The sequence below is a fragment of the Pezoporus flaviventris genome, unplaced genomic scaffold, assembly GCF_033815535.1.
Source record: "Pezoporus flaviventris isolate CSIRO_AGI_PZ_B2104156 unplaced genomic scaffold, CSIRO_AGI_Pfla_v1 ptg000054l, whole genome shotgun sequence".
Taxonomy (NCBI): Eukaryota; Metazoa; Chordata; class Aves; order Psittaciformes; family Psittacidae; genus Pezoporus; species Pezoporus flaviventris.
Genome location: NW_026892602.1, coordinates 6088524 through 6105524, shown reverse-complemented (window position 1 = coordinate 6105524; position 17001 = coordinate 6088524). Strand labels below are relative to the sequence as shown.

Sequence of the window (17001 nt, the reverse complement as noted above, 5' to 3'; positions counted from 1 at the left end):
CTTTCTCCTTCACTGCTGCCTGTTCTTGGCACTACAGGCCAGCGGCTTGCCATGTGCTGGCTGGTGTTCTGATCACCCAGAAACCCAACTTTGAGATGCAAAGAGGCAGAAAATTACCCCAGAGTGTTTTGCGGATTTTTTAGGGGTGGGGAGTTGGTTTCTGGCCAGACCCATTAAGTTGATTTGCTGTGGACTAGACAAACACCAGACCTACAGCAAAGGAGGAGACTGGGCCATGCATCTGTGAGCAGAGGATGGGAACAGGACTTTCCCTTTCAGTTACACGCTGTTAAAACAGCATTACTGATTGATACAGCCCAGAGGTGGTGTTCCACAAGTTAATGTCTTGCTCAGAATCACTCTGGAGAAGCTGATCCCTTTCTGCTGACAGTGTGGCCTGAAGAGACAAATCTTGGGCTTTGCAGCCCAGGTGGTTTATGTGTGTGTCTGTCCCCTCCCTTGGTAATCTGAAATGTTCTGTAGTTCTCCAGGTGTAAGGGTTCATCCCCTCCTCTTTCTTCAGAAAATTAAGAATAAATTATTTGGCTAAGCTACATTTGGTCACTTTATTCTAGTTATGTGTGGATGTCAGCTGTTCACCTTTTAAGTGTATTGGTCTTTGAATAAATCTATTTTTTTTCTATTTCAGTGATATTGATTTAGTTGTGTTTGGAAAGTGGGAGACATTACCTCTTTGGACGTTGGAAGAAGCTCTTAGAAAGCACAATGTAGCAGATGAAAACTCAGTAAAGGTTTTAGATAAAGCAACTGTAAGTTTGGGGGAAGAGGGTATTTCCTTGTTCTAAGCTAAATGTCTAATAAAATATCTTGGTTAAAAGGATTATTTTTTCATAAGCAGAAACTATTTTATATATAAATACAAGATAGAACCAATAGAGTCTTTTTACTTTCTACAGTTTTTGTTACTCAAAAAGCCCAACTTGATAGTGCTCCAACAGAAGCATTTCTTCTGTTGGGGAAAATGTGATTTTTCGTGCTACACAACATACACTTGCTTTTAAGTGAGACTCTGCTAGTCATTGTTGTGAATTAATGTGATTAAACTTGTGAATTTCTGGACTTAGTTTGTACATGAGTAAATTAATTTTTTCTTGTTGTAAGGAAGCAGACATAATACATTTTACATAGACGTATAAGTACAGCCTTATGTTATAGTATGCCTTGCACAGGATAGGATTAATTCCATTATAACTTCCTACCTTCTGCTAGTTCTAAGGTGACAAATGTGTTGCGGTTAAAAGAAGTGTCTGATTGATGGCTGTTGTTAACAGAGGTAATTTGGAAACCACTCACGTGGAGATGTGTCAGAGTGCTCTCAGTATCTTGTGCTTCTTGTCTGAAGATAATTTTGTTGAGGAATCAATAACCCACAATAACACGAGTGTGTATTTTATTAAGAGTGTCTGTCTGTTGCCGTTTATCTTCATTTCTTAAGTGTTTGTCTCCCTCTGGTGTTTGTTTTTCCCTCTAGAACTGTGCTGCTGCACCAGGAACTGACTAAAACCAATGTGAAATTAATCACTTTGAAGTGTTACATTCTGTTAAACAGGATAGTAAATTGAAAATGGCATTTATGAGTTAGAAAAGCAAAGTTGGTGTAAACAGATTGGCAAAGGGAGCGACTTCATAAATAGACAGGAGTCCTGATTTCTCTCCACAAAGTCATAAAATGTTTCAGTTTTACTGGTGCATATAAGTATGAATGAAACCAAATGTGGCTTGGAAATCTGTGTCGACTTAACCTGTTTTTCTTTTGCAGGTACCCATTATTAAACTGACAGATTCCTTCACTGAAGTAAAAGTTGACATAAGCTTTAATGTACAGAATGGGGTTAAAGCAGCCCAGCTCATCAAAGATTTTATCAAGGTTAGGCAACACTGTAATAGAACTACAGAGCTGAATATTTGATGACTTGATTTTATGTTTTACTTTGACTGCATCCTGACTAGAGATACACTTTCACTCTGTTATTTTTGTGGTCTGCTACTACTCTGTGATGTTCTTAGGTTTTAGATATTTTGCCCTGATAGGCATGAAGATAGTAATGTATAAAATATTGAGAAGTTTTAATGGTACAGTGACTAAAGAAAATGCACCAATACCTGTCTTAAATGTTCTGCTCTAACTGTGGTTCATTGAACTTAAAATTAGTAATTGGCATGCATTGTTGAGAAAGGAGGGATAATCTTGTTCTGGAATTAATATTATTTCAGCATACGAATGCTGATAAAGTAGAATAAGTTAAATTTAGTAAGTTATTGTTCAGGGAGTCACTAATACATGTATCGTAGATACAGTTATTTTGTTTAGTATGGGGGTCATTGTATTAGCATTAATATGCTCTTTTATTTAAAGTTTTAAAGGATCATTACAGTATTTCCCTTCCCTTCTGCTATTCATTGTACAGGGACACTGTAGCAAATACAGAAGCAGTAGAAAGTTTCTCTTGGATTTTCACATTCTGTGTAGGGAGTTGAAGTGCATTTCAGTCTTCGTTCAGTGTGTAGATATTACTGTTCTACTACTAACTTTGTTTTTTTTAACGAAACTAATGACAGCAGGAGAATCAAAAGTATTTCAATAGTTGAACATGTAAAACTCCTTCATAAAACTCCATAAATCTGGAGCAGAAGTAATAAAGCAATTACTTCTCTTTCAGTCTTAAGGGTTAGAAATTATGTACATCTGCTTTAATGATGTCATTGAGTAACAAGAAGTCTTCTAAATAGGGGGGGATTTTCAGTTGGTGGTGAGTTGAATGTACAGCCTTCAACTTGTTAGTCTTCAGTTCCTTTATGTATGATTAGAAGCAAGTATGAAAGTAGCTCAGTTTGCTTCTTATAGCATCTATTTCTTTAACCTGTAGAAGAACACAGGAGAAAAACCTCTGTCCTTAGTTTCAGTAGTCTGAGTTCTTGTCTGCGTAGTCTCACCTGTGTGCTCATACATAAACCTTGTGCTGATGAGGTCTCTTGCACCCATGTTCAGAGTAAGAGGGTGGGGTGGGTCCAGAGACCTCTCTTCTCTCAGTGTCTCTGTGATGGACAGAAGTTGATGGTGTTGGCCAGCCTTTTGCTGCTAAGTCAAGACCGATAGTTTTGTGATATGTAGCTCCTTGTTAGGGAAAGATACCCAGATTCTCTGTCTTAGGATACATACCTGGAACTTGGCAGCTGACTTCAGTTTTAACGTTCTGTGAGTTGTCGCATTGCCTTCTGGTGGACAGGCAATCTATATTTGGTTTTCTGCCACAACACAGGGGATGTATTTCAGTTACATTCTGCACATACGTTTCTTCTTAGGTAAGTCCATAAGGCCCTGTCTGCTTGCCCAAAATATCCTGCATGCCCCTTAATTTCAAGAGAGGAGGTAGTCTTCTCTTAAGAGTTTGAAAGCGTTTTTGTGTACTTGACAAGTGTGTTAGTGTGTTCCTTTTGCCCGGGTTATTTGCAACTCATTAGAGACCCTTTGGCCTTGGGTCAGGGCATGATGAGAGCAGGCTGTGCCCCTGGGGAGGGAGTGGGAGCTGTGAGTGGCAGCTGGGCAGGCATGGGGCAGAGGTGCAGTCCCATGGTACGTGAGGAGCAGGGCAGGTTTGGTGACAGTAGTTGGGGGTCAGCTCACAGGCTGGTAGACAGTTTTCCAGTGAGGAGGTTGAGGCTAAGGACACCAGGTCAGTCGTTAGGGTCAGGATCAGCATCAGTCCACAGCAGCATGGCTCAAGCAGACACCAGGGGAAGAGCAGAGATGAAAAGCAGCTGGTGGAGGGATGAGTGAGGTGGAGGGATTCCCAAAGAGGGTTTCCACATGACTGTTTTCCCAGCAGCCCAAGCCAAGGCCATGTCATTGCGCCACACCAGAACTGGCTTTGACCATGGGTGACGGGTGGCCCGTGCATGGGCAGAGGTGGCACTCAGCTCTGGCACATACTGGTAGTGGTGTTCTTGAGGATCTCTCTATGAAACACTTGCAGGGCATTCTCTTGGGTCTTATTTTGTCCCACATTACTTTGAATTACCTAATGGAGGTGTCATGCTCAGCATTACCCTTGGAAATGCTTATTTCTGTTAATGCATTTTATTTGGGAAGTTTGAGGTGACTGAATCCTTAATTTAATTAAGGGTTTGCAGTTTCCTAAGAAAAATCCCATCTCTGAATATACAGGTATAGTCAACACCCCAGTTTGTGGCTCTAAGTTCTTAATGGTTCAAAAACTCATCTTGGGATCTTCAGTTAAATAAGGCTTCTGATACTCTCCGTAAGACTTGTGCAGATTTGTTCTTGGAGAAATTCCCAATTTCCCTTTAATCTTTTGCAATCACAGATACCATGATCCACATCTCTTCCCTGAAAGTAAAGAATTTCTTAGCTCTGTGTTGCTAACACGGGTGATATTATTGAGCTTCTTTTTCCCCTACCTTGTGCGGGGTTGTTCAGAGTGCAGGCATAGTCCCAGCCTCCCCTGCTGCCCGAAAGGTCCATGTTCTCCACACGTGCAGCTTATGCACATCTCTAAGGAAATCCGTGCTGACAAACCTATTGAAGGACCAGTTACCCGAAGGTAAGTATTTGGCTCCTCCAAAAATGTTATCTGGGTGTAGTAATTTTGAAGAACTGTTTTGAATTCTGGGCATCTGATGGATTTGCAAGACAGAAGTTCCAGCCCACTGTGGGATATCAGCTTGGTTGCATCAGGAAGGTTTTGCTACAGACATAGTTATCTCCACAGTTCTTCCTTTGCTTTCCTTTTCACTTTTATTTGAGAAAATCAAATGTATTCATATAATCTAACAAAATCATTCTGATTTTATGAATAGTCATAACTTTTTTCTGTTGTTAATGTCTGTTACTAGAGTTGAAGAGGTAAAATACTTGTAGTGACCACAGGCAGAGCACTTGGCTTCTTCCCAGTACTAAAAATGATAAATCAAAATTATACTCAGCTTTGAGATGTAATGTAACAGATAGCTTCAATATGCTTTCTTAGTAGCAGTTGTATATATACATCAGTATCCTAACACCTTTGCTTTTCTCTTTCAGAAATACCCTGTGTTACCGTATCTAGTTTTAGTATTGAAACAGTTCCTATTGCAGAGAGACCTTAATGAAGTATTTACAGGGGGAATCGGTTCTTATAGTCTTTTTTTAATGGCTGTCAGCTTCCTTCAGGTAAGCCTAATGAAATTTGTTGATGCCATTGGAGCAAAAGGATATAACGTTAAGAAAGAATTTGATCAACCCTTCAGTTTAATCATCTACGCTATCCTGGTTTTGCACCCTCTTTTTGTTTAACAATAGACACATTCCACCTGCCTTCTTTTTCCCATACTGGTACTTTTGTTATTAGAGGTGTTTGGAACAGCCATTGATGTATCAGTACCAGGCATGCATTCATGGTAAAATAACTTGACCATTGTATGATTTATTTGGAGCAAGCTGGTTCAAGCAGGTTACTGTTAGATGCAGCTGTCCTTTATAACCCTTGTTTTCCAGGTCTAACATCCTGGGTGTGCTTTAACGAATTAGTAGCCGAATTTTGCTAGCTTGCCTAGGTTTTTAAGCCAATACCAAATAAACATGTTTTACAATTTTCTATTACGTCTAAGAGAACAAAATGCGTGAGCTAAATCTATATTGTTGTGCCTGCGGGAGAAAAATATTGTAGAAATACTAAGTAGCTGAGTTCTGGCTTTATCAGCCGTGTTCTTTTTCTTGTATTAAATGCTATTGTGTAATTTCATGTGTACATGTGTATGTCTGTACTTTCCAAATTGTAGTTACTTTTAAACCTGAGCCTTCAGCTGGAGCTCGGTGTTTGCTGAGTGCTAGTGCAGTTGCCCGCTGAGCACAAAACAAATGAAAAGCACAGGCTTATCTTTTTGACAGAAACCAAAATCTCTCCCATCCCCAATTTTTTCTTATACTGATTAATAGCGTCTCCATTTGCTCTGCAAAAAAAGCAGTCAGTTTTTTTATCAGTTAAAATTATGAACGGGTTTTGTTAATAATCCTTCAGGTTGCATACCTAACAGTAGAGGGGATAATTTCTATAGCTGTGAATGTTAATGCCTGTATTTGTATTGCAAATCCCAGTCTGTGAAGTGCAAATACATTTGTTTTTTACAAGAACCCTGCTGTTAGAGCTGGATGTTCACTTACTGAACTGAAAGTTCAAATGCAAAAACACTAATACTTGACAGCCTTATTTTTAAGAGGTAATTAGTTTATGAAAGTTTATGTAGCATCTTGTTTTAAAGATTTAAAACTGCTTTATCAAGGAAAATAGCGTACTTAGACAAGTTTGTTTTATATATTCTGGTTTTATTATTTTTTTACTGTATTTAGACATGCTTGTTGTGACAAAGCAAAGGCACTTAAAGACACTTGCAACTTAAAGTCTGAAGATAACGATTTTTTTTTCTCTCTTCTTAATAGCTGCATCCCAGGGAAGATGCCTGTATGCCGAATGCCAACTATGGTGTTCTTTTAATAGAGTTTTTTGAATTATATGGACGTCACTTCAATTATCTGAAGACTGGAATCCGAATAAAGGATGGTGGCTCCTACGTCGCCAAGGATGAAGTGCAAAAAAGCATGCTGGATGGCTACAGGCCGTCGATGCTGTATATTGAAGATCCGTTACAGCCAGGTATCCTCATAAACACTTAACATACTAAGAAAAAAAATCAGGGGAATGTTTAATCCAGAGGAGTTAAAGAATAGTAGACTGACCACCAAAAACCAAACAGAAACATTCATGTCTTTGAACACAGGATGGACGTGGAAAACAAGTGTTCTTTAAGACGTATTCTTAGTAAAAGTTACAGAGCATGCCTGTGCTGCAGTCAGTGCTACATAAATGCATAGTGGCTTCATTCTGTAGTTACCTTTACGTTAAAGTTGATTGTTGGCTTCAGTGGGGTGGCTTCTGGAATGGTGAGTCAAGGCCTGTTCAGAGAAGAGAGTTAACATATTCCTGATCTACAAAAATGTCATCCCGGGCAGTCCTGTTACATGTGTAATATAAGCAGTGCAGGATTTTATGTTTGCTTATTTTTTTATTTATGTATTGCACTTTGACCCAGAGAATTGCCATTTTGAAGCTCTGTGCATGTAAATTTCTATAGGTCTTTAAACTCTTTCAGATAGTTATGTTCCACTAATCCTACTCTACAAGAGGTAACTGCAGTGAGTTGGGACATAAAGGCAATTTGTCTCCTGTCTGAAAGGAGATAACTGCAGTTTCAATCTTACTTTTTTATTTAATTCTATTCTTACTTTAAGGTAATGATGTTGGGAGGAGCTCCTATGGTGCCATGCAAGTGAAACAGGCTTTTGATTATGCCTATGTTGTTTTGAGCCATGCGGTTTCCCCAATAGCTAAATATTATCCTAACAACGAAACGGAAAGGTAAATTTTATGAGTCTAAATCTCAGTCATTAATTGCTTATATTTCTGTGTGTCTAAAAATTGTGCTGATGGTTTTGTTTTGGTTTTTTTTCCCCTCATTTACAGTATTCTAGGTAGAATAATTAGAGTAACGCAAGAGGTGGCCACATACAGAGACTGGATATCAAAGCAGTGGGGAATGCAAAGCAGGACAGAGTCTTCATGTAACGGTGAGTTTTGACTAAGCATGGCTGATACTGGGAAGCTTCCTGCATGCTTTGATCAGATTCTGTTGTTGCTTTTGCCTCACATAAGGCAGTGCATGTATCTTAACATGAATACACTTTTTTGCTTTCGGTTTTGTTCTGATTCAGAAGATGTAGATTTGTGCAAGAGTAAAAAGGCCATGCCGTGTCTATCTTTATTCTGCTGCAGTAGATGTGGCCAGCATAGAAGTCTGTAAAGATTGCTGGGGTTGCAATAGGAGACTTCTGAAAAACTTACAATTTAAATTACGCATCATTACTGTCACAATTCCTTTGTCCTTTAAAGGTTGACAGGGTTTTTTAAAAGACTTACTGGGAACCCTGGCTTAAGTCTAAATCTTTACCCTCTGTTACTCTTTCTCATTTTAAAGCTTAACATACTGTATGTGTATGGAAGCAATATCTAAACCAGGATTGGCCACATAAGTGGAATCAGTCTTTTAAACAGAAAAATCCTGAAATATCCATCATGATTCTTTTTACTAACAAATGGAAACACATAAGGTCTAGCTGAAGGACTTGCTGATAATGTCCTTTAAAATCGTCTTTATTTTCATTGCCCACCTTCTGATTTCACCAGTCAGTTGCCAGCCTCTTTCGGTGTAGGTGTATCTGCTGTCTGAAAGTTTTCAAATTAAAATTAATACTACTACTCTCCAGTTAATTTTAGAATGTTGCCTTCTAGAAGTATTCTCTTGTTAGGGGTTAAGGAGAGAAGATGATGCAACTACCAAGTCCTTAGGATGGGATTTTGTTTATTTTTAAAGCTTTTGTTAGTGATTTCCCTCACTGTCCTTGTAAAATTGAATGTGCTCCTGGAGCACTTGTGTTTTGTCAGTTTGCAGACCCTTGTGGCACTGCCACACAACCTGGTCATGGCAGCCCACCCTTGTTCAGTTCCACAAGCTACAGAGTAATGCTTGTCTACCTGATACGATCTATGTGTTAACCTCTGTATGCAAACACGTCTTCACTAGCAAATGTATGCTATGTAAATCAGAGGTAACTCCTGGGAGTCTTATGTGAGATAAAACATTAATAAAATAACCCTGTATCAGCAAAATAATGGTGGCAGTTACAGTGATCATCTTGTAGATTTAGTTTAGGTTTAAGTTCTGATTCCTTTTTAAATTAAGATAGAAGTTGGTGAGATATGAGAGTTGTGTGTCTCGTATTTTCAGGGTAGGGTATCATGCAAAGCAACCACACTTCATTTGAAGTTCTTATGATCCTAGCAGCTCCAGCAGAAATCACATGGGAGCTGCTGAGTGTTGGGGTCATAGGAATGGAATTTAAACCTACCTATTTGAGTGCTGTTGAAGTGTGTTGTGGATCAGTCTCGTTAAGCAGCACATCTGAACTTTGTTACTACCTTCTTCCGTGTCTTGGCTCCCTTGATTTCCAGCTTCAACTGTAGGTAGTGCTTGCTGGTTTTCATAGCGTACATGAATGGATCTTGGGAAACCACCACACCTTCTGCGAGTTGTTGGCTTGCTGCATGCAGTACATACACACAAATACACATGCATCTGCATGTATTACAAGTATGCATGTGTGCAGATGTCTGTACATGTCCTGCTGGATATTATAGATATATAATACCTGAAGGGATTTTTTTTTTTAAAGAAAAGCATCATATTTTAGCAGTTATTGTGTGGTGATGCTTCTGTTTTGTTTTTAATAGGTAATGGAGTAACCTTGATAGTAGATACTCAGCAGCTAGACAAGTGCAACAATAATCTTGCTGAAGAGAATGAAGCACTGTCAAAACCTAGAAATAAAACTTCAGAAACACTTAGTAAACATTCTTCAAATTCTTCATCAGGTCCTTTATCATCATCATCCTCTACATTGTCCAGCTCTAGTGATGTAGTAAGTACTGGTGGTTTTCTGATTTCAGGGTTTTTTTTTCAGTTTCTGTAGGTTTGTTTTTTTTTTCCTGACCTGTACTTCCACAGAATACATTTGTAAGTTTAGAATCCCAGTTAGTTATGACATCCAGAATCCTAACTTGCATAAGGTGTTACCTCCTATGTAATTTCTACGCATGTTAAGTTGCATCGTGGTTTTGCCACAGCACATAGAAAGTGAATACAGTATATACAGAGTTACTATAGCCCTCTTTTCTCTGGAAAAACTGTGTTTAAGAAAACCAAGACTGGTAGTCCTAAACCATATGCTGAAAAAAAAAACCCAAAACAAAACCTTTAAAGTGTTTGGGAATTCTGTTAAAAAAAAAATAAAAAAAAGCTAAATCCTAAAATCAGAATCATGCATCAATACATTTTTGAATCTGTCCATTTTACTCTTATCAGAATTCTGGATTGAAAGAATTTTAATTTATAATAAAATAAACACATGTGAAGTTTTGTCCACTGCTAGCTTTATTTTTATGGGAAAACTTACTAATAGAAAAAATCACTTAAAAACATCACTAATACTTTACATCTTCCTGAAGGATTCTGATGGAACACCTTGCAAAACCTCTAAACAGTTGAGTTGCCGCCAGTCTGCCACAAACAGAGTGGGGTCACAAGAAGTGTCACTGGAATCCTCCCAGTCAAGTGGGAAAACACAAAATAGCCAAACAGCCAATACTTCCAGCAACGCGAACAAATCTCAGGTTTGTGAAACCTTTGGAAACAACTGTATAAATCATTGAACAGTACACGTCCTTCATGGAAGAGTAGCTTGTTCTTGAAAGGAAACACTGCGTTTTTCACCTCCCCATCACCCCATTTAAAAGCTTTGAGCACTGATTGTATCTAAAATCACCTGGTTCTCTGTTTAGCTTACACAGAGGAGTTTGCAACAGTGGCTTTCCCAGCCTTGAACCGGATGAAATCAGATTTGACTTTATTTTGGGAAACCTGTAGTTGCCAGCAGTATACAGCTGTGCTGTACCCATTTCCTTTTGTGCAGAAAGCACATCAGTCCGGTCTTGACTGCAGAATTTGAAAACTAAAGAGACTTGACTATACTTAGTGAAAAACAGTTAGTAAAATTATATGTTACAAACTATGACTGGCAGCTCTGTTAGCTGTTGGTACTTGCTGAACTGTTTTTCATTAAGGGAGATGAAGATTTCTTGCTGATACATGAAAATCCCTCTTGTTTGCCCCTAAAGACAAATATCTTTACAATGAGAACTACCAGAGTTTATGCATTTAAAGGATTCCTCATTTTGAGGAGTTACAAGTCAGCAATCTAGAAATATTATATGCCTCTATATAGAATATACTTGGGATATATGCAGTTTAAATTTTTATACTTTTTTCGATATTTAGGACTTCTTTAATACATGAAACATAGTCTGGAATCGTCTGGAATATTGCTCTCGAAAAGTAATGCTGGAAACTTTCCTCCTGCTTGCTGACAGTCTATCTCTAGCTAGTACCGAGTTTACAAACTGGCTTTGGATATACCATGAATGTGTGTGTGGCTACACAGAGCTAGTTCTGGTGCTGGAATGTGAAAATGCACTATCAGAGATACTCTACATATGTAAAAAGATGTGATATAAAGTTAGTCCTGGCCCTAAAAGATTCTTGTCTTAATTTTGTACAGAAGATGAGATTTCAGCATTTTTCATCTGTCACCTTGGATTGTGGTTTTTTGCTTCTGTGAAACACTTTTTGGATAGTTGCAAAATGGGAGCAATAAAACAATTCTGTCCTTTTCACAATTTGAAGTGCTCTGCTCTCCTCTCTTGACCAGTGTGGTGGCGGGTCTAGGGATGAACATCTGTGTGCAGCCACTAAAGTGAAAGATTCATGATACTGTGCTGCTAAGCAATGGCCCGGCTTCTTTTGCTGTATGAGTTGTTTCAAGTGTAATGATTTCATGAGTTAAAGTCCTCGTTATCCCGAAATAGGGTTGTGTAGTTGCCATGCTTTATTTCCTTTTAACACTGATTCACCATGTTATCTTTCTTTCACAGCATGGATCTGCACGGTTATTTCGCTCTTCTAACAAAGGCTTCCAAGGTCCAACAAACTCAAGCCACAGTACCTCAGTCACAAACAAACAACATCAAGGCAGCAAATCACACCATCCATTCTTCCACGGCAAAAAGAGGAAACACAAGAGGGATGCGGCCCTTTCAGACCTTTGTAGATAGTTGCCTATTTTATGACTGTTCTTCTGTGTGCAATGATCTCATGCTACAGGATAGTTTGATAGTGACTCCTTGAATCTTTTCCGGAGCTTCAGACTGTTCAGACATTGATTAGCAACTGCATTTTTTTTCCCAGCTCGCCACGGAACGGATCATGAAGACTGATCACTGCAAAAAATGTTAAAAAAACCAACAAACAAAAAAAAAAAAAAAAGAAAAAAATTAAAAAGAAAAACACAAAAAAAAGAGGAAAAGGCTGCTCATTTGATAAGTCATATGCTACAACAGGGTCATTTAGGATATAAAAGCTTGAATGTAAAATAAATGTATTTCCCATCAGCTCATGCTGACTTGTAGAGGTAGTACTCAGTGTGTCTAGGGGGTGGTAACAAACAAATAAAACACAAAAAATAGGAAAAAAAAAGCAAAAAATTTTATTTTGAGGGAAACCCAGCCTTTAAAGGTGAAAGTAATTTGTGCATGATTTTTTAATTATTTTTGCATATACTTACCATTTTATTGTGTATATATAGATGACCATATAGGAAAACTGACATTTGTAATAGTGGATTTGTTAATACTTTTTACATAATATTATTGTTTAAATTGTAAACATGAATTTTTCTCAGGATTAGTTTGGAAAATAATCTGAAATGTCATTTTAACATCCATATAAAGAGACATTACTAGTTATTGCTCAGAATTTCTTTTCTTGCCATTTAAAAGATTTAATAGAACATTTGATCTGCAAAAGCTGTTTCTCTGCAAGAAAGGCTTATGGTGGCAAATGAAGTTTTGCATTTGCATAAAGTGTACATGTACTTTGTGTAGACACTGAGCTTGTCATCTTGGAGAAGTAACCTTCACCTTGTTTTCTAGAGTGCCATCATTTCAGGCAATGGGATTTTATAGTTGCATCCTTCTCTCCCTCCCTTTAGTGATGTCTCCCCAACCCTTTCATTTTTTTAAGAAATATAAAGCCCCTTGGGGGGAGGGGTTGTTTGGTTGTTGATTGTGATTTGTTTATTTAATTTTTGTTTGTTTGATTAAAAAAAACCCTACAAATGACAGAACTAGATTTGTTACAGACGTTTGCATTCCTGGGCTGCTTTAATCCCATGCCTCTTTATTTGTGCCTTCCCTCCCCCTTCCAGATCTGGGTTTTTTTGTCTTTTATATTTTTGCTAATTCCTGTAGGAGATGATAACTGTTGAAGCTTTAAGTAAATTTCACAATTAAAGTATTTTTTTTCTCACTCCCCTCTTAGGCATTTTTATATTTACACTTAATTACTTAAAAAGCCAAAATGACTTCAGATAATAAAATATATTTTGTACTGCCTTAAAGACCCAAACTTTTCATATCTCATAGTAGTTCTTGTTGAGCTAGCTATCATTTAATTTCAGTTCTGCGTTTGTCCGGTTCAGTTGCATTACACATAAAGGTTGCAATAACTCTGATGCCATGAATGCGAATGAAATGTGTAATTACCCTCACACACAGGCATAGCCTGGGACAGGAGCTGGGACACTTAAGTGCAGGGAAGTTAAGTGGCATTTACTTTTACATAATTCTTTAAAGAGGAAGGTCTGCAGTTGGTATACGTGGCTGTTATTTAATGCAGCTGTTCTGGAGATGATGCTTTCATAAAACGTACTCTTAGCTTTTAGAAACTTTTTTTAATACACATTTACAGAATACTACAGACAACCGGACCTTTAATGGGCACTAATGAGTGCAGTGATTTTAAAGTAAAGTAATGCTAAAACAAGACCAGAACTGATGTCATCACTTAAATTAATAAACATTTTCAATGTGTTAAAGTGTCTTACTTAAAAAAGGAATTTTTTTTTTACTTCAAAAAGGAAAATTCAAAAAAATAGGAAAGTCATAACATTTACTCAAACACTAAGCTTAAGTGATGTTAATTTGACAATGGTTGTTTTTTTTTTTAATTTTTAGATTCATATTTTAATTTGATCAGATAATTTTATCCACCAGATGTTGAGCTTTTGTTTTATAGGAACTAGTAGAAGTTGTACCACATTACGCATAATCACAGTATTTATTTTGGTTTAGATTCTCGTGAATGTGTAGACCTATGTTCACCACTTAGGGAACAATTATTTATAAATTATATTAATCCAGTATTGTTAGCTGCTATTAGCAAAACTGTTCCGAAACTTAATACTTGCAAAGATCTGTATCGCATTTACCACACTGAAGTGTTTTTAAAAGAATCACCCTCATCGTTGAAAGCAAATGTACTCTTAGGGTGCAGATACTAGTTCCAATAAGCATGTGATAATTTTAAGGTGGTGGTAGCGGGAAGATAATCTTGATTCCATTGGGAATCTTAGGTTTGCCTCAATTTATGGTTTTCATAAATTTAATGGAAAATAGCTTTTCCTGGACTGCTCAAGTTTCTTTTTGGTAAACAGTATCTTTCTAAAAGAAAAAAAAAAAGAAAAAAAAAAGAAAAAAAAAAAGCATGAAGGAAAAATTGAGGTATTTTACATTGCCTCAAGTGACCAGCATTGTATTCATAAAATACTGTATATCTTGCAAATCTTTATTTAAACAGAACAGTTGAACTGTTCGTTTTTCAATCTGAAGTAAAATACTTTCAAGACCTTTTAGTTTGCCTGCTCATTTGTCTTGTACATTTCATCTCTGTATTTGACTCCAGTCTAATTCCTTTTTGAGTTTCAATACTTTTGTGAAGATTTTGTGAATATATGAAAAATAAATGTTTAATCTAATTACTGCAGTTTATCACCATTCTTGACACTTAACCTGTTTTTCCTTCACAGCACTGTGTGTGGAAAGAGCAGGCTACATGTGTAGTCTTGCCACTGCTACTCTACCAAAGACTGTCTGAAATAGATAAATAAGCTTAAATCTTTATATGTCTTGCTTTTTGACATTAGTTTGATTTGTTAAAGGTGTTTTTTCCTTAAATAATAGTTCAGATGGTGTTTATAGTTAAAAGATATATGTATATTATTTTTTATCCATCTTCTACCTTGTAGCAGAAAAGAAGCTGCAATGAAAGGAAACCTTCCTGTTTGTGAGATGTGACATAATTCTGTTTACTAACCTCCATTTTCTGTGCAGCTTCCTCAGAACTTACAGCTCAGATTTTTAATGTTTATAATAAACTTGTTTTATTATAGAATAATAAGAAGAGTATAGAAGAATAAGAAAAGAGTAGTCCAATGGCTGATGGCAACTCTTACATACTTTCAAAATGGACCTTTCCCATTTTACATCTGCAGTCATGAGTGCATCCTAAATATAATGTGAGCCACTGGCTGGAAAGTAGTGTCATCTTGAAAATGCATTGCAAATAAAAGCAAGCCAGCCATTTAACATCTTGATGGATGTTAAAATTCATGATAGATGTTAAAACTGAATGTGTGACCCCAACTTTATTTCCTGAAGAGTAAAAGCTATAGGAGATTACAAAGTATGTACTTATTCAGGAAGGGAATATATTTACCTATATAGGGCCTGTAACAAAAAAGAACATTTAATTAGTGTTGAAGTGAAAAACATAGCGATTATTTATTCTGCTGACTCCTAGAACTCAACTCTTTTGCTTAGTGGTGCAGAAGTTTTTTAAGAATCAAGTCTACCATGTCTTGAAACTGTTTGCCTTGAAAGTGCAGAATTTGAGAGCTTAGTTTTCTAGCTAATTTGTAGTGTTTCCACAAATTTTCCTCAGAAATGTTTTCCAGGTGCAGTGACTTAAATGTAAATGTGTCTTGCCTGTATTTCCATGAGTCATTTACCATCAGTTGACATATACATACTCATGGTTTCATGTATAAGTCGAAAACAGCTTTGCAATTCTCATGGTGCTAAATTACCTCACAGTTGTAGGTTTTGCTGTGCCAAAGTTACTCAGCTCTTCCCCATAGTCATTTGCTCTGAGCCTGATTAATTTTCAAAGGTTGGTTATTAGGATGTTAGAGGTGATCACAGAGAACTTACCCAATACCAAGAATCCTTTGCAGGTTACTTAATGGACAATGCTCTAACACAAGAATTAAAATTCAGATGGCCTTAATTAGTCTTTACAAGCCCAAAGTTTGTGTCAGGTATCCACCTGAAAAGGAAATAAGAATACAAGAGCCAGAAGGTGGCTGTTACTTGTGCATTTGAGCATGGTAGTGCTAGACCAAATTAATCTTCATTTTGATTACTCAAGATTAGTCAGTTTTGAACAGCTTTGATTTTAATTCTTGGTCTGTTTACTGATTTCCTCACCATGACCATTTTACCAATCTGTGGACTCCAAAAACATGTAACAGAAGTTCAGCTCCGTTGGCAGACACCTTGACTGTACAATTCAGTAGGCCTCTCTTGGCAGTCGCCAGCTTAAAAACTGCTTATTCTAATTTGCTCCTTCCTGTCTGCTCACTATCTAAGTATGTGAAGGTTTCTACATTCTGCCCCAGGTTTAAAAAGCAGTTGTTTGTAGGCAATTAGACTGATTCTGGTATGTCTGTTTTTTCTGCTCTCTCCTGCTAGGAGTCCTTCAAAAGATGTTCTTTTAAGCCTTGATAGCTCTTGATATCTTAAGCTTGTTGAATTGAGTCTTCTGATCCTTTTTTAACTCTGAGGCTACTCTTTATTTTCTGTGGCCCAGAGATTTGGTGGCAAGTATGTCATTTATCAAATCTAGGCCAAAGGGCTATAGTGAAGCACAAAAGAGATGGAGCTTGATAACACTTTCATGCTGCTACAGCTGCTTTTTAAAGAAAAATAAAAACATAAACCTCATGATCTGAGTTGGCTGAAGTAAAAATATGTCCCTGTAGCCCCATACAGCCATATTTGAAGCTAGTTTCTGTGCAAATCCATGTGATGTTTTGGATGCTGGGCTGATTTTTTCTTAATTTCCCCCCTCTCGCCCAGGACACCCCCCCCCCCCCCCCCCCCAAGTCCTTCTGTATAATAAAATGCCAATTTCCCGTAGTACAAAACACCTGAGGAAGAAACCACTTGGCTGAGTACGAGAGCTGGCTTGTAAGGAATGCTTTTGTGTGGTGATAGAGGAAGTCTGAGGAGCTGTGTGTGCAGAGTGGTGAGTGTTTTGCTTGTTTAGAAAGAAAGAAATGCTCTCGTACAGGTAAATAAAACTTTTTGCTTATGTATGAAGCAGTGTTTGACTCTTGAGCTGAAATATTAAGCAATCAAG

At 37.4% G+C, this 17001-nt stretch overlaps 1 protein-coding gene across 1 annotated transcript in view; it reads left to right on the top strand.

Annotated features, from left to right (window-relative positions):
* The window catches only part of TENT4B (terminal nucleotidyltransferase 4B), a 51099-nt gene extending 36542 nt beyond the window's left edge, over positions 1–14557 (top strand). Inside the window, exons 4-12 of the mRNA XM_061469074.1 lie at positions 650–770; positions 1781–1888; positions 5063–5191; positions 6458–6671; positions 7307–7433; positions 7539–7642; positions 9363–9550; positions 10137–10301; positions 11619–14557. Coding sequence (XP_061325058.1) covers positions 650–770; positions 1781–1888; positions 5063–5191; positions 6458–6671; positions 7307–7433; positions 7539–7642; positions 9363–9550; positions 10137–10301; positions 11619–11798 — 1336 coding nt within the window. The 3' untranslated portion in view covers positions 11799–14557. The remainder of the gene's footprint in view (positions 1–649; positions 771–1780; positions 1889–5062; positions 5192–6457; positions 6672–7306; positions 7434–7538; positions 7643–9362; positions 9551–10136; positions 10302–11618) is intronic.
* Positions 14558–17001: the final 2444 nt, after the last annotated feature.